General features: G+C 45.4%; 2 protein-coding genes across 3 annotated transcripts; both read left to right on the forward strand.

The window, feature by feature from the left end:
* On the forward strand, positions 1-10,605 carry pofut1 (protein O-fucosyltransferase 1). 2 transcript variants are annotated; one of them, XM_080496787.1, is made up of 7 exons: positions 1-134; positions 3,009-3,130; positions 5,471-5,653; positions 6,796-6,908; positions 6,989-7,181; positions 8,183-8,425; positions 9,632-10,605. In XM_080496787.1, the coding sequence occupies exons 1-7, from the start codon at positions 131-133 to the stop codon at positions 9,821-9,823; spliced, it is 1,050 nt and encodes a 349-aa protein (XP_080352913.1). In that variant the 5' UTR covers positions 1-130; the 3' UTR covers positions 9,824-10,605. The 2 variants fall into 2 exon arrangements, with proteins under 2 accessions (XP_080352913.1, XP_080352914.1); XM_080496788.1 differs by lacking the exon at positions 3,009-3,130.
* A 2,101-nt stretch (positions 10,606-12,706) lies between these two features.
* kif3b (kinesin family member 3B) lies at positions 12,707-22,943 on the forward strand. The gene is given in 10 exon segments (XM_080496786.1): positions 12,707-12,877; positions 16,316-17,804; positions 17,953-18,054; positions 18,419-18,541; positions 19,003-19,121; positions 19,303-19,419; positions 20,263-20,320; positions 20,322-20,378; positions 21,591-21,802; positions 22,706-22,943. Coding segments are annotated over 9 exon segments (2,286 nt in total). The 5' UTR covers positions 12,707-12,877; positions 16,316-16,412; the 3' UTR covers positions 22,812-22,943.
* Positions 22,944-23,728: the final 785 nt, after the last annotated feature.

A 23,728-nucleotide genomic window follows, 5' to 3' on the forward strand; every position in this document is an offset into this window, starting at 1 on the left:
GGCGGACCTACATCGGGCAGTGAACTCTCTGACATGTTTAATTCTGTCCCTCCTCACCTGTCTGTCCTCTCGGTCCTCGGCTGAGGAGCTGCAGTGGGATCACAATGGCTACGTGCTGTACTGTCCGTGCATGGGTGGGTAACTGACCGTCTGTCGCTCTGAGTGTCAAACCTTGTGCGAGAAGTTCAGAAGAGTTGGCGTCCTGTGGACAGTCGCTGTGGACTCGTTAATGTTAAAATGTCTCTGGACTCAGTCGTTAATGTTAAAATGTCTCTGGACTCAGTCGTTAATGTTAAAATGTCTCTGGACTCAGTCATTAGTGTTAAAATGTCTCTGGACTAGTCATTTATGTTAAAATGTCCCTAGACTCAGTCGTTAATGTTAAAATGTCTCTGGACTAGTCATTTATGTTAAAATGTCTCTGGACTCAGTCATTAATGTTAAAATGTCCCTAGACTCAGTCGTTAATGTTAAAATGTCCCTAGACTCAGTCGTTAATGTTAAAATGTCTCTGGACTCAGTCGTTAATGTTAAAATGTCTCTGCACTCAGTCAATAGTGTTAAAATGTCTCTGGACTAGTCATTTATGTTAAAATGTCTCTGGACTCAGTCATTAGTGTTAAAATGTCTCTGGACTAGTCATTAGTGTTAAAATGTCTCTGGACTCAGTCGTTAATGTTAAAAGTTTCTTTGGACAGGTTCATTCTTTTTTTTTTTTAAATAGTGAATGTTTGTCTGTGAACGTTCAGATGTGGACAGTCCCTCTGGACCGTCCCTCTGGACACACGTTATTTGACTTTGCTGTCCTCCCTGGTCATTTGAGCTCATTGGTTCCCCTGCAGGTCCAACAAGGGTAAAGTCTGGTGTCCCAAACATGTTGGAAATCTAATGGAAATGTAAACTAATAGATCAATGATGCACTGGGTGGCGCTGTGGAGACACGGCGGGCTCCTGTCTGTCCCCTGGCCCTGCTCTGTTTTTCCTCTTTTTGTTTTTTTATATTCAGTGACAGCATTATAATGCAGTGCTTACTTTCAGACAACATACAAATTGCACTTCTCCCACTGTGCAATATTAGACAACATTGAACGCAGGCTGGCTGTAAATAAAAGAGCAAATACACAAAAATTAAATCAGATTTAAGTAATATAAGACTAACTTTTAGGCCCATTAGAATAATTAATATTAGTATATATAAACGATATGACAGCATCATTCAGTCAGTACTCGTGTCTGTTTGGAACCAACATGTCGAACTCACTTGGTCCAAAGTGTAATAAATGTTTTTGTGAAGGTGAAGGGAGAAGGTCATCCTTTCCATAAGATAAATGTCATTTTCTCTTCCTGTCCACTCCTGTATTGTTGGTGGGTCATGAAGGAACCGTGTTCATCTGACATGTAAACCTACATTTTCTAAAGCATAATATAGAAAATTGCATCTGTAGATTAGTTGGTGTTCAATAAGCCTCCTGATCTTCTGCCCAGACTCTTATTGTTCAGGCTTTACACCCCGGCTGTCAAACACACCTTTCAATTTCAACTTTGAAGTTTTTCTTTGTTGTTGCACGACAAAGTGATGAACATATCTATAAAATCTCAACATGGAGCCAATTTTAATCGAACATTCTGGCACAAAATACAGTGAAATGCCAAGAAATCAACCTCTTCTCGCTGTTGCATTATGGGTGTTTCTTTACAAACTCACCCTGCCAACATGGCCAATATGTCAGCTGGAGTTTCCAGAACTTCCCGCATCGCGGATCTGTCTTCAGTTTGACTCTGCGTGACGTGAATGTTTTCTTGGTAGTTCTTTTCTTGTTACGGTCAAACGGTCTGGAGCGGCGTGTCTAAAGCGGACCAGGCCCTCCGTCACCACCTCATGACCTCCGCCCTCAGCAGTCACCCAGGACCAACACAAACCAGTCATCTTCACTGAAGGAGTGATCTGGTGTTATTGAATACAATATGCTTAATGGTTCAAAAGTCACCAGCAGGGGGAAAATATTCATTCAGTTTAAACCAAAAACAAGTTGGCTTTCAGTGGCTTTTTGTTTAACAGACTAATTGAGGATATTAACGAGTGTGACTATTTATGTTTGTCTGAAATCTGCTGAACCACAAAGTCTTGACTCAGCAACACGTTTATCTGGTCTTGGCTGAACCCCTGAACATTGACTAGTTCAGGGGTGTCAAACATGCGGCCCGGGGGCCAGAAGCGGCCCGCTACAGGATGTAATCCGGCCCGCCATGTGATTTTTTTTTTTTTTTTTCAAAGTATAAATATGAAAACTGACAGAGGCTGATCTAAAAACACGAGATCGGCAAAAATGACATTGGTCAGAATTTGACCCTCCGACATTAATGCATCTGTGGAGGTCACATAACCCGACACCTTTCACAATAAAGGTGTCCAATGTATGCGAAGTGATACTTTAGACACGTGAACTCAAAATAAATTTCCAGATGATGACAAATTGTTTTAATCCTGAATAAAAATACGATATCCAGATACAGATTTTGCGTTTTTTGCAAATATAGTATCTGATTTCCTTTAATATGTAAATTTCAGAATAGACTGGCAAATTCTTGCAGTTACAAAAGGATGAAAAGAAGGAAAGACTTTGACATTTGTCCATATCTGCAGTTTAATATGTTCTGTTTGACTTGTTGGGCCTCCAGAGGTCAGATCAGGTTGATGTGGCTCCTCAACTGAAATCAGTTTGACGCCCCTGTTCTAGTTGCTCCGGGTTATGGTATTAAAATCATGGCGGGATGTAAAAACACAGAATGCACAGAGCACGGGAAAATACTTTAACCTCGACGGGGGGGGGAACCCACTTTGACCTCTTTAATGTTACGTCCTCACATTCGTGTTTTTAACTTTTTCAACCGAACGTTTAACCGCCACCCTGTCAACGTCTCGCCTCACGAGGCGCACACACACACACGCACGCACGCAGGCAGCCCCCCCCCCCATGTTTTGACGGCGCCCGTTCCACGTCTCCCAGGGCGCTTTGGGAACCAGGCGGACCACTTCCTGGGGTCGCTGGCCTTCGCGAAGATGCTGAACCGCACCCTGGCCGTGCCGCCGTGGATCGTGTACCGCCACCACACGCCACCTTACACCAACGTAAGCAACACACCCCCCCCTCCCCCCCACCCACCCACCCACCCACCCACCCATATCGGTAACATGACAGAGTGCACGGAACGCACCCTCATTTAGGAAAATGAAAAACAGCGCTGCTGACCGCAGCGCTGTTTTTCATTTTCCTAAATGAGGGTGCGTTTCTCTCTTCTTCTTCTTCTTCTTCTTCTTCTTCTTCTCCTCCTCTGCATTCTCTGACCTCTAGACCAGTGTTTTTCAACCTTTTTGAGCCAAGGCACACTTTTTTTCTTTGGAAAAATCTGGAGGCACACCACCACTCGAAAATGTTAAAATGTGAAACTCTGTAACCTCTATTAACAATATAAAGTCTTTCTCATCAAAGTTTCATCAACAGGAATCAAATAAATACAGAAAAAAAGTATTTCCCAATTTCTTTTTTTTGAAATCTGGACCTGATGGATGAAGAGCTGAGATCCTGGTTCACATTCTTCCTTTTCAAAAACTTCTCCATCACTGTCACTGACACAGTACTTTGATACAAGATGGGAGCAGCAGGTGGAGATTAACCACACTGACGTCTGTCACTTTCCATTTCACCGGCAAAGTTCTGTGCTGCCATCTAGTGGTGAAGAGTATTGTAGCATCACGGAGTTGGTCGCTGCAGGGCATGATGGGAGTTCAGGTTGTGTGTTGCCGGAGGTTATTGAGGGTTATTGTTGGGGTTGTTGTGTGTGTTGATTTGTGCTTGTGTTGTGTTTTTGTTCCTCGGTTCAGATAGTTAATTATTTCCTCTAGTTTGGTTTGTTGGATGTTGGTGTGCAACCATGAGTGAGAAATGTGTTGTGTGGAGTGTCATCCTGTTATGAAGTTCTGGTTGGGTGTGTTAATGGCAAAATAAAAGCCTCTGGTGATCAGCTGGCAGAATAGAATCTCGAGCACACCTGACTATATCTCGCGGAACACCAGTGTGCCGCACCACAGCGGTTGAAAAACACTGCTCTAGACATTACTCCAGTTATGTTCTCTCTTTGTCCTGCCTCAATGTTCTTGATAGTTTTTCTTCTGCTCCTGTTTCCATGCGCCATGCTTTGCTTCTTCTTTTAGCTCCTCTGCTTCATCCCTTTCTCCCGACTATATACATTTGCTGGGACTCTCTGTCCTCTCTCCCCCCTCTCCCCCGTCGCCTTCCACTTCACGGCCCCAGAATAGTTCCAGTGAAGACAACGGTGAGTTCATCTTGAACTGTAGAAGGTCCCAAGTGTTCATGCATCCAGGATGCAGTTCAATGGTTCTTCAGCATATAATGATTCCTTATCGTCATGAAAGCTGCTTCACCTGCATACCGAAGTGAAAACATAAATTCTTGCCTTTACTCAGGTCATCGAGTTCAAGTTTGACTTGAGTATATCAGCGAGGCTTTTGTTTACCAGCATGTTGATTTCAGTCGCGTTCAACTGCAAATGTGTGTGAGAGCGACGTGCAGCTCCCCCGAGCTTTCAGAACATTACATGTTCTCATTTTTCTTTTATTCTATTCAAGGACTCGTCTCCTTTTTAAAAATAACAGTCAAATGTACAAAATGACTCAAAATGACCTCAGGCGGGCCGAATGAAGAGGCTATAATGGCTAAAACCTCAAGAACGAGGAAAACACTTGAAATGACTAAAATAACTTCATGCAGGAAACGATGGCTGAAATAGTTAAAACACTTGAAATGGGAAAAATAAGCAAAATATTATTCAAAATGTTTTCATGTAGTATGAACAGTCATAATTGATAGATAGATAAATAATTACTTTATTCATCCCCAAAGGGAAATTGTCTTGTTGCAGCAATCTGGTACATACGAATATTATAAAATACAATAGAATAGTAATAAAAGTAAGAAATAAAAATATCTGGGTATAAGACATAAAGTAAAGCACAGAATGGAACATGGGCACTTAGAAATAAGCACGAGATAAATAAATAGATAGTAAGGTGCAGTGGCAGAGCCATTAGAAGTAGGCATTATATAACAATAATAACAATAATACAGATAATAACAGTGTGAAATAGTGTATAATACTCATGTATAGTACTACTAATAATGGTAGCAATAATATAACAAGAAAAATATGGTAGCAATAAAATAACAATGGCAACAATATATATATCAGTAATAATAATAATACCAATAGTAATAGTGTACTTGCAGGTAAAACCAAACGTTACATCAACTTAACTTCATTTTATAGGTCGAGGTCTGAATTGGAATTTCGACCCACTTTAAAGCCTATTGGGTTGAAAGCACCGGTTGCCATGGTGACGGTGGCGGCCGGATTCACTGAAACTCTGGGTTTCGTCCTCCGTTGTCCTCAGGTTCACGTCCCCTACAGTGATTTCTTCAAGCTGGAGTCGTTGTCGGCCTTCCACCGTGTGGTGAGCCTGGAGGACTTCATGGAGACGCTGGCGGTCAAACACTGGCCGTCAGGGCGGAGGAACGCCTACTGCTTCGAGACGGCCGCGCTGCGCAGCCCGGACAAGAAGTCCTGCCCCATGAAGGTGACCGCCTCCTTTGTTTCATGACAAAACCACAAAAGCAGAGCCAGTCAGGGATCCGATGCTCGGACTGTGAAGGTGAATTGTTGATGTTCATCTGTTTGCGGATGATACCACTTTATTCTATTCAGGAAAAAATACAAAAGATGTCATGCAAATCGTAGAGAATGAATTCCAGAAGATTATGAAGTGGTTCAAGGCAAATAAATTGTCCCTAAATATCAGCAAAACTAAATGTATGGTTTTCTGTAGTAAAAGGAAATATGTTGAAGCGTCATTGTTTATTAACGGGTTTGAAATCGAAAGGGCACATGAGATTAAGTTCCCAGGTATTTTAATTGATGAACATTTGACATGGAAATCACATATTAATAATGTCAAAGTAAAGGTATCCCAAATAATAGCTGTGTTGCATAGAGTCAAAGATTCTCTAAACAAGATGCTTTGTTTTTGTTGTATAACTCATTGATTGTTCCATGTCTGACCTATTGTATTGAAGTGTGGGGAAATGCCTATAAAACATACAGTAATCCAATTTTTCTTCTCCAGAAAAGAGCGATTAGAGTCGCTAGTGGAAGTGGTTACAGAGACCATACTAATCCTTTATTTAGACAACTAAAAACACTGAAATTTAAAGATTTAGTGGAGTATAACCTTCTAAAAACCATGTTTAAAGCTCATCTGGAAATTTTACCGAACAAATTGCAAAACAGATTCGCCAAGAGAAAAAGTAGATATGAACTGAAAGGAACTGAGGTTTTTACAAACCCAAGTTTCAATCGGCCGTAATGGAAAAATGTATCTCAATCGAAGGAGTCAGTCTGTGGAACAGTGTTGATTGTAAAATTAAAACTTCTAAATCCATTGATGTGTTTAAGAAACTTGTTAAATTATCAACGTTATAGATTTATTTATTTTGTGTTTGATGTTTTGGAAAAAGACGCTGCATGTGACGGCTCAAATGAACTGAACTGGAACTGTAAATGATTTAGTGTTGATAAGGGGCAGACATTAGAAGTTTTACTTCTTTCTGCTGTTGTTGCATTGTTTTAAATGAATGAAATAAATAATAAAATGGAAAAAAAAGTTTAACGATGGAGAGAAGAAGGTGCTGCTCTGAGCTCTGACACGTTGTACCTCGGCAGGACGGGAACCCTTTCGGTCCGTTCTGGGATCACCTCGGCGTGGAGTTCGACGGCTCGGTGTTGTTCGGCGGGATTTCCTTCAGCGCGTACCACCAGGCGCAGTGGATGAAGAGGTGAGTCGTCGCCACACGTCCCCCTCGCATCTGGCCGCCCTCCAAACTGGTGCCCCGTGTGACCCACTGCCCGCCGCCAGGTTCCCCCCCTCCGACCACCCCGTCCTGGCGCTGCCCGGAGCTCCGGCACAGTTCCCGGTGCTGGAGGAGCACGTGGGCCTGCAGCGCTTCGTGGTGTGGTCCGACAGCATGGCGGGGGAGGGGCAGCGGCTCATCGCAGACCTGCTCACCAGGCCGTACGTCGGCATCCACCTGAGGATCGGCATCGACTGGGTGAGACGGCCTGTCCAGCTTGTTCATGCAGCAATGAAAACTCTTTCTCTGGGCCTAGAAGACATCGGATATCATACAATTTTCTAGTTTGGATTCATTTCAAGCTCATATTCTTAATTCTGAAGTTCCTAATTACTAATTATTTGAGTATTTATGACCCAGGCATCACTTTGAACAGTTTTGGGCTCCGTGAGAAGAAATTTTAATGAAGGCTTTCAAAAACATGTCGAAAAATACATTCTCATCAGACATCTTTAGTGATTTTTCCTAAAACCCATATTAAAATAGTACTGACCAACTTTTTTTTTTTCATTTTCAAGTTAAGTTTTTTGATTTCCTTCAGTGTCAATCGAAACAATCAGATATAGAATAAATATCAGGACAAATGTCAGTTTGATGACCTGATGCTGGGGTGAAGTTGAAAGAACTGAAGAAGCCTGTCGCATAAATCTTCATCGATGAATCTGATACTGACTTAAAGGACGTTTCAGTGGAAAAACGTAACTGATGTCACTTTGGTAGTTTAACAAAGAAAATGATCAAATGGCAAATTTTTACAATTATTCTCAAAAATGAAACTCTTGTAAAATACTTGATTCTACGTTGTAATATCCCTGAGATTAAGAAATCTCACATTTTTTAAATAAGTAAAAAGAGCTGTAAATATTCCATCTGAACGTCCAAAAAGACTAATTATCCATCACAGCCGATGTTTTGGTTAATATTTGTCAATACTTTTAAAAAGAAAGAAAAAAACTCTTTAAACTTAAGTAACTGATTTTAAAGTTTTTCCATCACAAGAAGCCATCCTACCATTTAAAGAGTTAAAAATCTCAATTCGACTGAACATTTTGGACATGAAGTTGCTTTAGAGATTTATACAAAAGAAAGACTTCAAAGTAAAGTGTAGCAGCTTGTTGGGAGTGAACATTTTGTCAGTAGTTGCTCTCAAACATGTGATGTGGAGGATTAAAGGACTGTGCTTTTTCCTGCTCGTCCAGCAAAACGCCTGCAGGCTCCTGGACGACGGCGAGACGGGGCCTCACTTCATGGCCTCGCCGCAGTGCGTCGGCTACAACCGTCAGACGGCGCTGCCGCTCACCGCCGCCATGTGTCTGCCCGACCTGACGGAGATCCGCCGCGCCGTCCGGCTCTGGGTGAAGAAGACGTCGGCGCGCTCCGTCTACATCGCCACGGACTCCGAGTCCCACAGCAGAGACATCGAGGCGCTCTTCAAGGGCAAGGTGACCAAGAGGCCGACGTCCTCCCTCAACTGTCTGCAGCCGGGGAATACATTCAATTCAACTTTATTCATACAGCAACACACACAACGGTCATTTCGAGGTGCTTTTAACAGAGAAACCCAACAAAGGAATAAGCTAGAAACTGGCCTTTATAAGTGGAATATAAACAATAATAGACAGAGGTGGAAAGTAACAAATTACATTTACCTGCATTTACTGTACTTGGTATGTTTTTTGTGCACTTGTAGTTTTTTTTTTTTTTTTTTTTTTTGGGGGGGGGGGGGTTCCATGACACAAAGATTTTTATTCAGTCTGAAAAATAGAGAAATACTCAGTGTGTGTGTGTGTGTGTGTGTGTGTGTGTGTGTGTGTGTGTGTGTGTGTGTGTGTGTGTGTGTGTGTGTGTGTGTGTGTGTGTGTGTGTGTGTGTGTGTGTGTGTGTGTGTGTGTGTGTGTGTGTCGTATTTAAAAATGTACTGCCATTAAAGGTCAAAAATTGTTGAGCAAAAGAAAAAAGGAACTAGTGTTTCCAAAAATAAAGCGCTAACATTAAGTATGCACTTCTGCTTTGATTAGGGGATTAAGAAAATTGTTTTTGATTTAATGCAGGATTTTTTTTACCTTAAATGAGTCCTATTATACAAAATTCACTTCCTAAAGGTTTTCCAGCAGTACTAATCATCTCCACACCTGGACCGACGTCCCAGAAGTGAAGAAAGTGTGTCCTCTCTCTCCCTGGCTTGTTCCAGGTTTTAAAAAGTGTGTTGCTCCAACCAGCCAATCAGAAATCAAACCCTATATAGTGTCATCGGGGGTTTAGCCAATCACAATCAAGGTAGGCTCCTCCCCTTTGACTCCTCCCACAATCAGGCAGCACTGCTCTGGCACATGGCACCACGAGAGGAAGTACTTCCTCCTCTTCCCATAGATGGGCGTGTGTGGGCGGAGCCAGTCCAGCTCACACAGACACAGCAGATTCTGACTGTAGCTCCTATGATCCAATATTCTAATGGAGGGAAAATCAAGGAGGAACTGGATTGAGAGGAAATAAACTTTGAACACAATGTTTTGGACCAATGAGACCATGTGGAAGTGTTGAAAAGCTGCATGATATGACAACTTTAATGATTTTGTGTCCTGTTTTCCTTTATAAAAGCTGACGCAGCATCCATCCTGAGCATGTCCTCTGTCCTCTGTCCTCTCCAGGTGAAGGTTGTGAGCCTGCAGCCGGACTCGGCCCAGCTCGACCTCTACATCCTCGGCCAAGCCGACCACTTCATCGGGAACTGCGTGTCGTCCTTCTCCGCCTTCGTGAAGAGAGAGCGGGACGTCCACGGCCTCTCGTCCTCCTTCTTCGGCATGGACAAGCCGGGGAAGTCGAGCCACGTCGAGCTGTGAGGCTCAGGCGCTCGGCCGGATGACTGTCATGAGGAAGAGAGAGCACGAGGGGAGGCGAAGACGACGCATCATGTGAGAGAGTTCCGGTTTCAGGACAAGGTCCTCTGGAAGTGAAGGAGACGCCGCCTCGTGAAGAGGAAAGCTGCTGACTTTAATGTTTCCTGCTTCATTACCCAGAATTCCCTCACTGCCCAGAAAGTAGCGGAGGGAAACACACTTCCTCTAACATTTCCTGTCGTTGGTACAGTCTGTGCTTTCTTTTCCTGACTCTATACCCTCTCTTCCTTTCCTCTTTCTCTTTTCTACTATTCCCTTCATTCCGAGCCGAGCGCAGGAACCGACCCTCCCGTGCCGATCGGGGGAGGAAACGTCTGGCGCCGAACTGAAGCGTCATGAGCGTTTGCAGCACAGTGTTGTTTCTCTGAGAATGTGAAGACGTGTGGAGAGTTCAGGCTTGCCCTGGTGGATCTGAGCTCCGCTGAACGCAGCCGCTGCACAGGAGGAACTAGATGTTCGTACTGGAAGCTTCAGACACTCACTGGTCTGTTTCAGCAGGTTGGATGAAGTGATGACACCGAATTTGGTTTTAACAGCAAACGTCACGGGATTTATCTCACGTTTTAAAAAGAAAATAACATCGTGAAGACCAGGAATGTACCCAACACATTTCTTGACTTGTGGGTCGCAAGTTCTGTTGTGTAGCTTGAAGGATTTGTTCGGCATCTCAGATATTTTGAAGTATTTTCTACCGTATTTTTCACCAATAAAGTGACTTTATTGAGCCTCCCTGTGGAAACGTTCACCGCTAGTGTCACGGTTCCGGTCCGAATGAAAACACAGCACAGAAAGCTCGTTATCGTAGCGTGAAAGCTGGATCACTTACTTCTTGAAAGCAGCGTGAGAGAAGAGATTTGAGGTAACGTGAACCGAACGACTGCATCAGAAGATTAAATCTTTCAGCAGAACAAACCAGGCACAGAGCTGCCATTGTGTAGAAATGGCATTTATTTCTCGTTGAAAACGTTCAAGTTTACGAAAAGATACGTCATGGAATGTAGATTCTCTCCATTGCATACTTGGGACATATTGTCAGCCCAAACAAACATGTTTTTGAGTATCGTAACATGCATAACTTTTTGTGAAACTTTGCACACTCGTCAGGCCTGGTGAGAAATGTCATGATTTGGTTGAGTTGCACATGTGACTGGTAAAATGGCTCAACAGCGCCACCTGCGAAATTAGACAAGGGTAGCCCCAGAACCTCATTTGACTGAAGGCTACGAAACTTGGCACGCAGTTGTAAAACTCCAAGGTGCACAAAAAACTCTCTTACAGCCATGCCGGAAACTCAACAGGAAGTCATCTTTTGGCGAATTTTGGCCCAAATTTCGTTAATTCTCGTTATTATTTTATGACTCTTTTACAGCCAGAACTGCTCCATGTTTGACGGCCTAAATGAGCACAAAGCTTTGAAGAGTTGCACACATCAGAAGTGGCAAAAATGTATATTTTATGGTCGTTGTGCATGTGTCTGGCAAAATGGCTCCATGGCGCCCCCTACATTGTTTTCACATTTGTAACTTCTAAAATGGACAAAACATCTTGCCAAGACACAATAAATTTGGCAGACATATGCAGCACGTCGAGCTGCATATGTCTGCCAAGAATATCACCGACACCGATGCTGGGAGCCCAACAGGAAGTCCGCCATTTTGCTTTGAAACACAGTCCTCCTAGGAGCTCACTTTTCGAGACCTGAAATCTGACCTGATATATATATACAACAGGCCTTCCTGATGAAAACGTATCAATGGTATAATGTGACTATAATCTCAAAGGGGCGTGGCCACGGCGCTCCAATGACTATCTGATGGTTCACCATAAAACAGGAAGTGATGTGTAACCCTGCTCTACATGCTGCGATCTGCCTGAAACCTGCCCTGAACACATCTGTAAACTAATGTCCATTCACAGCTATAGCGCCACCTGTCGGAAAGAGTAAGCTTAAGGAATTATATTTTCACATAGCATGGCCCTGAACTTGGCGACATCAGCCACAAGAATGGCAGGGATGTGAAGCACACCAGGGCAAAATTTTACTTTTCAATATCTTTTAGGCTTTATGAATATTTAAACTTTTTTCAATTTTTCCCATGTAAACGGATGAAGACATTCTTCAACCTTTACCTCCTTCAAAGGTTCACCAATTGAAATAATTAAATCTTTTAAAACAGTTGACTTAAAAAACAATTCCATTCAAATGTTTTAAAACATTTAAACCTTTTTAAATTGCTTTTAATTTAATTTAATTATTTTATATTATTATTTTTACCTTTAAACCCTTTCATCTTTGATCAATAAGTTTACCATACTTTAAGTTATAGACTTCATTTCCCATTTAAAACGTTGCCACATCTGTCTACTCTTGTGCAAGTGGCGTTCAATGCTGTGTGCAGCTTTAATTCGGATTATTCTGCCCTCGTGCCCCGGGTCAGGGGCAATAAAATGACCCAGGACCAGTGGTGAAACCCGGGTAATTATTCAGGTCTTTCTGCCCTATTACCCCGGTCAGAGTATGAAAATGACCCAGGACCAGTGAGGAACCTCGGTTGCCAGATTTTATCCTCCTCGCGTTGAGTTCCGTACGACAGCAGGTTGTCACCTCGTAAATCCCCACGGATTAAACAAACCTTTACTCTTTATTCGGTTATTTTCTGCTAACATATCACTCACACACGACCACGCAGAGACACGATGTTTACCCGAGGTCGTGGATTTAACATGTAGTTTTGACCAAGGGGGATGCGGCGGTCGGACGTGGCAACCCGTCCCGGACCGTAACTGGGGAGCAGCCGCGGTTTATCGGCAGACTGAGTCCCGGGATTAGCTCACCGTCTGCCGGTGGGAACTCTCCGTCCCGTCCGTCCTCTCCGGGTCTGTTTTGGACGTGACCGCTCCAGGGGAGCCGTGTCCGGTCTGAAGAGCCTCGTCGTCCTCGTTGTTCCTCCGGCGGCAGGCTGAAGAGGAGCCCGCCTCGCGGGGAGTGCTAGCCAGGTAATGCTACCAGCTCCCGGGGTGTTTGGCCGTTGCTAGGCCGGCGCGGAGCGCTCTCTGCGGGGCTGAGCGCACCGGCAGCGAGCGGCGGTCGGCCTCCGCACTTCGTTACCGACAGCAGGTCGAAAATCGGCCGAGAAACGCTCACTTCTCGGTGACATCCAGGCTGTCACGCCGGTCCCACCGGCTGTCAGAGAATTCCCTCAAAGTCCCCCGTTATAGAGTTGACGGTGGGGACTGTTTGTTCATTATATTGTATATTAATACTGCTGGACATTAATACTACTGGACATGAATACTACTCGTTCAATTGGAGTAACGAGTAACTGAACAGTTACATCAGGTGAATCATGAGTGTCTCCAGGCGTTCACTGTGGTGTCAAACATAAGGCCCGCGGGTCAGGACGGGGTCCATTCATTCCTTTTGATTTGGGCAAAATTAAACAACAAAAAAACTATCATGAAGAAACTGGGGGAGGCGAGAGATTATATGTGAACTCTTTCCTTCGCCACAGTTTTTTTTTTTAATTTAGTTGTCTGACTCAGCTTCTTGTTGTGTCGCAGTAAAAACAATGAAGTTTACCATCTTTTCGTCACCTTCTTAAAATAATTTTTTGAGAAAAAAGATTTTTTTTTTTTTTGCCTAAATCAACTCCTTAAGATGCTGCCCACCTCTGGTTAAATCGCCAACATCCTCAGTGAACCAGATCATGTGATTATACACTTTTAGTATACTGGCCTATGCCAAGACTGTGACTGAGGCTGTGACGTGGGGTTTTTTTTGTGCTTCTTGTAAAACTTGAAAAACGTATTTTGCACCCACTTTGCATACTCCCAAAAGAAGAAGAAAGTTTGCTTGCTGATGTCGGCCAACAGCAGGGGGAAAAAAAAAAGCCTGTTCGGCAGGACATAGACCTCAGTCATGATTATGTCATATCCTCCCGCGTGATTAAAGAAAACAGTTCTGAGGCTGTACGGCGGGGGAGTGGGGGGGGGAGGGGGACCCTGGTCCTCGAGAGCTGCAGTCCTGCATGATTTCCACGTCTCCCTCCACTGAACGTCCTGATGCTTCATCACCTCATTCAGCACAAAGCCAGATAACCAGCTGCTCATTGCAATCAGCTGTGCTTCAGCAGGGAGACGTGGAAAACCTGGCGGGCTGCGGCTCTGGAGGACCGGAGTGCCCTGCCCCGTCTCTGTGGCCATGTACACATTGCTGTGGCTTTAGTGCTGGCAAAGGAGAGTCAACTTACTCACCTGTCGCTCGCGTGAGATGGTATTTATACGCGTATACATGGCGACGAGCATCACAGGGTTTCCTCCGATGTGAACTTGCAGGCCACGCCCCCAACACCAGGCCACGCCCCCTCACCACAGATACACCTCCACTCACCCTAAAACCCTGTGAACTGGTGTTTTAACCTTTGAACTGCACAGCTTGTTTCTCCCTTCAGATGTTTTCAGAAATACATTTCACCAGAGTGTTTTAATGATAAGACAAAATGTTTGTATCTGAGCGGCCATGTTGGTACAGTTTTACCTGCAGGACCCCTGATCGACACGTTCAGGTGCCTTACGTAACTCCGATCCATGCTACATGCTAACAAGCTCGGGGGCTCACACAGTTGCGAGGCTCGGTGAGGAACATGATTAACTGGTTGGCTGGTACAGTTGTCGGTGAGCAGGATGATGCGGCACATGGCAGGGCGCAAATGGTCGAAATTTGTGCCGACAGAAGGAGCTGAGCGATGTTTGCCATATCATCCCTCGGATAAACACATTTTCATTAGAAGTAGCTGCTGTTTCTGCTTTATTAATGCAGAATTGCACAGTTTTCGTGCCATTAGTGAACATAACTGAGCCCAGAGGTCTGTGATGGAGACTCTTTATTACCTGTGAGGTAATATTAACATTATATATGTACGAGCTTTCAGAAGGATTTCCCTCTATAATTAAGCTTAAAATAATCAAAAGAAAAGTAATCTTCAGTTGTAAAAAAAATTGTCTTATTTGAAATTACACTTATTATATATTGATATGAACATTTTTAGAACAACAACGGGAAACGTATGGAGTCGACATTAATAACAGTCTGTCCTGCTCTTATTTCACTGATGAGTCCCGGTCAGGATCACATGGAGCTGATCTGAGTTTACCCTCCGTCCTTCAGCTCATCCTGTGGAGGACAAACACTGTGAAAGAGAAGAGCACTCTCAGATTTAGATCATCTTAAAATAGGTTGGTACGATTCACACGTTGCCACTCAGCATCCGCTGATTGATGTGATGGCGTGAAAGTCTTGGGAATCATGTTAAAGTGCATATATATATATATATATATATCCTCACAATGGCAACATTTGCAGCATACATATCTCTAAAGACTGACCTGCAAAAACATTGTGTTCCTATGCATTGTGCATTGAGGCTCTTCATATCAACTGTCAGGGGAATTTTCCTCGTAAGAAGCCTCAGGGAGACGGAAGACACAGGAATCAGATTGAGAGCGATTTGAAAAAGTTCAACCTTTGCATGATTGTCCAGGAGTTTGTCTCACTCTGAAGTCAGACAGACAGACAGCGCCTTCTTAACGGCTGAGTTGATTTGAGTCTGCATTGAAGGACACCAAAAGCAGCGCAGAGGTTTCAACAGTGCTGACTCATCATCCTTGAACACCGACTGCAAAAATGACACGTCATTCTTTGTGAGACAAAGCAAGATTTCTCCAACATCAACCCATTTGGCCCATCAGATAAAGTCCGACTGCATTTTTCAATTCATTAATTCAACATCAACATTCTATATCTATTAATCGTATCTCGAGAAAGTCTTAAACTATTTTGTTTGTTTGCAATAACACAGTAAATTGTTGGACTTCTGCACTGAAAAGCCTTTGTTCTTTCATGAAGAATATTTCACGAAGTGCCCTATAAAGAGCGTTTAAAGTTTTTCTATTTCTGACTGATCACATCAGTGTTTCAATACTCTACAACGTGATTGGATGTCACATGTTGAACCTGATGTGACTTTAAACCCTGTCCACACGAGCCAAAACCATCTTGTTTCTCCCGTCTGCATGGCATCGGTGCGGGAAACATCTGTCTCCACACGACACCATGACTCGAAGCAATGTAGTACACATGGCAGCCCCATAGGTGGCGCTGTAGCTCTGCCACAGAACTACACCAAAATCGTAGAAGAAGACACGGATCATGCAAAATGGGGGAAATCGACAAATCTAGCATCTGGTCTTATGAAACCAGACGGTATCAGCAGCTTCTGCAGCTGGACCCGGGGAATGTTGTCCGCCATTGTTGTTGTTAAGTGACGTCTTGGAGAGCGTGGGGCGACGACGTCATAGTTTTCAGAAAATGTACAAAAGTTTTTTTTTATTTCGTCTGACAAGAGTATGAATAACCGTTGGCGTCTGTCCCGGCAGGTCTCGCCGTGGTCCTTCTGTCTCCGTCCACGCCTGTTGAAGTTACTTTGAGGACAGCGGCCACGAGTGGCGAGGCTTTGGAAACCGCTCCGTCGCCATGTCCAAGAGCAAGAGCGCCGAGACGGTCAAGGTGGTGGTCCGCTGCCGGCCCATGAACGAGAAAGAGCGCGCTGCCAAGTTTGAACGCGTGGTCGCCGTCGACGTCAAGCTGGGTCAGATCATCGTGAGGAACCCTCGGGAGGCCTCGGCCAGCGACCTCCACAAACTGTTCACGTTCGACTCGGTCTACGACTGGAACTCCAAACAGCTGGATCTGTACGACGAAACGTTCCGGCCTCTCGTGGACTCCGTCCTGCTCGGCTTCAACGGGACCATTTTCGCTTACGGCCAGACGGGCACGGGGAAGACCTACACCATGGAGGGAGTGAGAAACGACCCGGAGAGGAGGGGCGTGATCCCCAACTCCTTCGAGCACATCTTCACGCACATCTCCCGCTCGCAGAATCAGCAGTACCTGGTGAGGGCGTCGTACCTGGAGATCTACCAGGAGGAAATCAGGGATCTGCTCTCCAAGGACCAGCATCACCGGCTGGAGCTGCGGGAGCGGCCGGACACGGGCGTGTACGTCAAAGACCTGTCCTCCTTCGTCACCAAGAGCGTCGGCGAGATCGAGAACGTGATGAACGTGGGCAACCAGAACCGCTCGGTCGGCGCCACCAACATGAACGAGCACAGCTCGCGGTCTCACGCCATCTTCGTCATCACGGTGGAGTGCAGCGAGCTGGGCCTGGACGGGGAGAACCACATCAGGGTCGGGAAACTCAACCTGGTGGATTTAGCCGGCAGCGAAAGGCAGGCGAAGACCGGCGCCCAGGGAGAGCGGCTGAAGGAAGCCACGAAGATCAACCTGTCGCTGTCGGCCCTGGGGAACGTCATCTCGGCTCTGGTGGACGGCCGCAGCAGCCACATCCCCTACAGGGACTCCAAGCTCACCCGGCTGCTGCAGGACTCCCTGGGCGGCAACGCCCGCACCGTCATGGTCGCCAACATCGGCCCGGCCTCTTACAACGTGGAGGAGACGCTGACGACGCTGCGCTACTCCAACAGAGCCAAGAACATCAAGAACAAGCCGCGGATCAACGAGGACCCCAAGGACGCCCTGCTCAGAGAGTTCCAGGAGCAGATCGCCCAGCTGAAGGAGCAGCTGCAGAAACGCTCGGGGAAGAAGAGGAGGAGGCAGGGAAGGAGGAAGGCCGGGGAGGAGGGCGCCGAGGGAGAGACGGAGGACGAGGACGAGGAGGACGGACAAGACATGGGGGACTACTGGCGAGAGCAGCAGGAGAAGCTGGAGAGGGAGAGGAAGGCCATCATGGAGGACCACAGTCTGGTGGCGGAGGAGAAGAGCCGGCTGCTCCGGGAGAAAGGGAGGAAGATGGAGGACTTGAGGAAGGAGAAGGAGGCCGGGGAGCTGCTGGCAGCCAAAGTCAAGGTAACCCGGGGTTCACGGCCAGCAGAGGGTCATGTGGACGTTCTTTTGATTGGTCTGGTGGCATAAATCTGCCTTCTTGTTTGCAGACCCGTCAGAGTCTGTTACTTTTTCTGCCCATGTGACCTTGACTTTTGATTTTCCCTTCAAGTCGATGGAGAGTAAACTTCTGGTCGGGGGGAAGAATATAGTGGATCACACCAACGAGCAGCAGAAGATGCTGGAGCTGAAGAGGAAAGAAATCGCTGAACAGGTGAAACTGGCTTTATTTTCACGAGATGTGATCTCACTAGTCTCTTGTGACTCGCTGAGCTCTGGAGCAGACGACTTAAACATCTCCACTGCTTCTTGCAGAGTTTTACATCCGTTTGTAGTTCTGTGACTCTTCAGTGAATGATTTGAAACCAGAGAAGTGAATGTGATCTCTTTGTCAGTGTTACGGAGTTTGAGCCTCAAATGTCACCGTTTGATATGAAGTAAGACTTCATCCTTCATTCTTCCTGCTCCGAGACCTCCGGTTAGAATCATGAGCTGAAGCTGGGGCAGGTTTTCTTTTCTGAGCCACATGCCAGCCTCATTTCATCGTGTGTGTGTGTGTGTGTGTGTGTGTTGTGTAGAAACGACGGGAGCGGGAGATGCAGCAGCAGATGGAGAGTCGGGACGAAGAGACGCTGGAGCTGAAGGAGACGTACAGCTCGCTGCAGCAGGAGGTCGACATCAAAACCAAGAAGCTGAAGAAGGTGAAGCGCAGAGACGTCAAACCACGACAGTTAATTTCACACCTGATCTGATAGTAAAGCTTGACGCTCGTCGTCACGGAGGAGCTCGCTTCAGTGGAGGTGTGAGATTCTCCTGAGCTGCTTGTAAACCTGGTTCATGTTAGAAGGCCCCGTAGAGTTCATATCTTGGCTGCTCATTTCCAAAGGTGATTTCTAAACACACCGTGTCCATCTGAACAGAGAACACACAACTTTTCTATAAAAAAAAAAGAGAGAGAGAGAGAAAATACAAATCACTACACTGGTGTCATGTTGTGAATACGTGAAACAACAACAGCCCCAGACAACATGAGCTTTGATTCAGGGAGTGAAGTCCGTGGCGCTGCAGTGCAGTTTAAAGCCACTGATGTATTTTTAGCGTCTCAGGTGAGACTGAATATTCCCAGCATGTGACGGACCCACTTTCCTCTCCCGTCTTCCAGCTCTTTGCAAAGCTGCAGGCGGTGAAGGCAGAGATCCAGGACATCCAGGAGGACCACATCAAGGAGCGGCAGGAGCTGGAGCAGAGCCAGAACGAGCTCACCAGAGACCTCAAACTCAAGTACGGAGTCGCGCTCCGGCACGGACTTTAAACAATCAGCAGGCTCTACTTTGTCTCGCAAGGAGAGGAAATGAAAATGTTCCTGAATGCGACTCCACTTCCTGCCTCCTGTTGGAACACAGACATGTCGGGACGTGTCGGTTCGAGGATTTAGTGCTTCACTCATGCGCTTGTCTTTCAGGCATCTGATCATAGAAAACTTCATCCCTTCAAAAGAGAAGAATAAAATGGTGAACAGAGCTTTCTTCGACGAGGAAGACGAGCACTGGAAAGTGAAGCCCATCACACGAATGGAAGAGTGAGTGACATGTCGCATCCTAACGACACTACAGCTTTAATGAGCGGCACACAAAACTACTCTTTAGTGCTTATGTGGTCCTAATGATGGGAAAAACACGTTGTTCTTTCTTCCCTGTGGTTTGTTACAAACTCATTCACTCATTCAGAAAAGTGAAGAATTAGAAAATCCTCCACTGGAACATTTCCAGACTGCAGTTGTTCACCTGACTGGTTTGGCTGGGGATTTGATCTGTTCACATCTCACAGATTAATTCGTTTTATAATATTCTGCAAGGGTTGTAAAGGCCCCGACAAACTCCCAACAAGATATAATGAAGACAAAATCCTTGAACTGCAGGTCGAGTGAAGCAGATTTAATGACTAATGATGTTTAATCTGATAAAAGTCTGAATGTTCATATAAACACAGAGAAAAAACATCCTCAGCCATTTCCTCCAGAGAAGAAGCCGGTGAGACAGGAAGTCCAGCTGCGCTGTAAAATAACAGCTGGATTTGTCCCTCTCCATGATAATGCTTTAAAACACTATAATAACGTGACCTTTTCTCCAATGTGTGACGCCACCAAACAACGTAGCAGCACGTTACTCACATTAGAGGCGTCCTGACTAACGTGTGAAAAACGTTTGGACACCCGACTTAGAGTGTCGTACAACGAGAAGAAGAAGGATTCTTCCTTCAGTTCCCAGCAGGGGGCCACGAGCAGCACGTCTCCCTGGACAACAACGCTTTCAGATACATAGACAAATACAGCAGTTTGTTAAAAATGAGGTTTTGGGGAACGAATAGAAGATCAACTAACATGATATCTGTATAACTGTGTGTGTGTGTGTGTGTGTTGCAGTGACCATCAGATGAGGACCAGGCCTCTGTCGGCGGTGGGCTACAGCCGACCCCTCAGCCACCACGCGCCACCACGCTCGCACCGCCATGATGTTGAGGCCGGAGCACAGATACAAAGTCAGTCCGTGGTTTGAGGCAGAAGTTGGTGTTTTGGGTGTCCAATGTTTTTGGTTTAGTGGATTCTAATACATTCTGGACCATAAATACTACTTTGTGACATCTTGATTTTGCTTCTTAGCAGTAACATAGTTCCTTTTCTCCTTGCTGATCAATCCAATATACTTTCTTGCTTTGTTAAAACATTGCATTTTTTCTTTTAATGTAATGGCTTCTGTTCATTGGTGATGGTTTTCACTTGTACATGTGCAATATGCACAGTACCTGTACCTGCCTCCCGTCACTCCAAACTTCACTACAGGTACTAGTTTACACTCCCTGTAGTCGACACATTGCTGCACCTCTAAACCTCTGGAATAGTTTCTATTAACATCTAATAGAATCTTAGATGTTATTAGTTCCTCAGTCCCAAGACCTCCGAACGTCACAGTCACACATGAACTGGTGAGGGAAGAAGATGATTGTCAACACTTCTATCAAACATCTGCATCTTCACAGCAAAGAATATTTTATTCTTCAATTTAAAGCATGAATGATGTGCAGTTATTCAAACATGTGTCAACGTTTTGGAAATGAAAAATTAGATCTATCATAGGTCTATAGATATTCTGCAGATAGAATCCCTCCCCCGGCATTGCATCATCAGGATGAGTCAGAAGAATGACGACCAATCAGAAGGTCCAAACCACATGGTATCAATTAGCCAATCACGTTGCTCGTTACTGGGCGTAATACTAAACCAGAAGTCAGTTGCAAGTTGTTTACTGGAGCTGAGAATTTGCTTTATTTTGGTGAATACATTTCAATTCAAACAAAGTTAGAAGTGAGAAGTGGTGATGAGCATTAGAGACACATTGTGGAGGCTTTGAGCAACATGTCCACTGTTGTTTTTCTTTTCCGAAACTTGACCGTCCAAACGAGGGCTGGACTGTTCGCTGCCTTAAAGCAAGTCTCAGACTCGCCTCCACTTCCTGTTCCTGGTGTTTGTTGGAACTGCAATAGAGGCAAAGTTAAAGGATAAAATAATTCTATACAAATAAATCTTGAAGAGCTTTTCGAGGGAAATGTCCTCCCAGGTGAAGGACAACTTGGTTTGACTTGAAGATCCTGAGTCCTGCAGCAAGACAAAGAGTGAAATCGGACGTTTAGAATCACAGAACTGGTTATGGAGCGGGGAGACGTCCGTCCTCACGGTGGTCTGGTCCCCTGCAGGCGGAGAACATCCTGATGCTGCACATGGACCTGCCAGCCCGGACCACCAAAGACTACGAGGAGCCGGTCGTGGCCCCCAAGCTGGCGGCGGCCCTGGAGGACGCCCTGCGGGACGAGGAGGAGATCCTGATCGACGCCTCGGGCCTCCGCGCCGCCTCGGGCCCCACGCCGCCCACCACGGCCGGCGGCAGCCTCAAGAAGCCAAAGTCTGGGTGAGAAGCTCCTCGGTCAGGTACCGAGACCTGCAGACGTGTGGAGGGCCTCTGAGCCCCGACACGTTTAGACACAACGGGCAGCGTCGTGAACCACTTTACCTCCTGGAGCCACCAGATGGCACTGTCTGATCAACAAATGTTTGAAAACACCTTCATTACCAGTCTTTTGACTCGATCTGCAAACCAACAGCGCCATTTGGTGGAGTCAGGAAGTATAGAAAGTGGTTCATGAAGCTTCATTAGATCAGTGGTTTTCAACCTTTTTGAGCCAAGGCACACTTTTTTCTTTAGAAAAATGTGGAGGCACACCACCACCTGGAAATGTTAAAATGTGAAACTCTGTAGCCTCTATTAACAATATAAAGTAACTCATCAAAGTTTTTTAATAGTGACTCCCTCAGTATGAAACCTGGACCTGATGGATGAAGAGCTGAGATCCTGGTTCACATTCTTCCTTTTCAAAAACTTCTCCATCACTGTCACTGACACAGTACTTTGATACAAGATGGTAGCAGGAGGTGGAGATTAACCACACTGACGTCTGTCACTTTACATTTCACCGGCAAAGTTCTGTGCTGCCATCTAGTGGTGAAGAGTGTTTATACATGATTACTCTTCAACACACTGTCGGCTGTGAGAGCAAATGATTTTTAGAAAAAAATGTGAAATTGGATAATTTCCCACGGCTCACCTGACTAGATCTCGCAGAACACCAGTGTGCCGCGGCACAGTGGTTGAAAAAACACTGATCTAGACCATCACTATGAAGCAGCACCTCAGCTGCAGCTGCTGTGTTGAGAGATCATGTAACGAGAAGAGAAGGAACATCAGACCTGCTTCTTCTCATGTTTTACATCCAAAGAAGTAAAAAGTGTTTGTTGTTGTTCTTTCTGCCCCCAGCCGGCCCAGGACAGGCAAGACGTCCAGCACCCCAACGTCCCCCTACAGCCCCTCCAGTCCAGGATCGCCTCTTTACCCCAAAGCCCGTGGCCTGGTGCCCAAGTGACCCCCCCCCCCCCCAACCTGTCCCGGGACACTTTACGCCCCCAACCTGTCCCGGGACGCTCCAGCCACTGCTCACCGTCTCTCTCACAGCAGCATGAAGCCTCAATTTATACCCCACACACACTTTATAACCCCCCCCCCACACACACTTTATAACCCCCCCACACACACACACACACACACAAACACACTTTGTGATTGATCAGGGAGCCACGGTGCCTTAACCTGTGCCCCGAAGCTCCCCCTGCCCCCCCCCCCCTCAAAACTTCAAGATCTACCAAACATTCCAAGTGCGTGTGTATGCATGCATGTGTGTGTGTGTGTGCATGTGTGCGCGCGCGTATGTGTGTGTGTGTGTGTGCAGCCACTGTGACATTTCAATGAGCCGCTCACACTGAAACACATCCTGAAACACAGTTTTCTTTATATTTCGAGCTTCACAGGAAAACTGCGGCAGATTGTTGACGTTTCAAAAGAAATCAAAGAAAAGCTGAGAAGACGGAGAATCAAAGACTTTCGGAGAAACGTTGGATATGGAGGCTGAAGAGAAAACATTTCTTACATGGATTCACAGTCCAGGAGAAGTGACGCTTCAAACTTCATGTGAACTGGGATTTAAACATGGACGGATGAAAATGTTCAATATTTCTTTGTCGAAATGCAAAAACAAACATCTTCATCATCAATGTGTGTGTGACGGATGTGTTTCGGTCTGAGCTGCTCTAAAACTCCATGTATGTACAAATGAAACATGATAATCGATCCTCACATGTAAAAACCAGAAATCTTAACTTATTGCAATCTTAATTTTTGATATACAGATGTAGATATAATTTTTTTATTCTTTGTCTTCTTTGAAATAGATTGTTGCTTTTTTTATTTTCAGCTGTGTTATTTAAAGTGGATTTATTTTTGTCT

Source organism: Blennius ocellaris (assembly GCF_963422515.1).
Source record: "Blennius ocellaris genome assembly, chromosome: 5".
Taxonomy (NCBI): Eukaryota; Metazoa; Chordata; class Actinopteri; order Blenniiformes; family Blenniidae; genus Blennius; species Blennius ocellaris.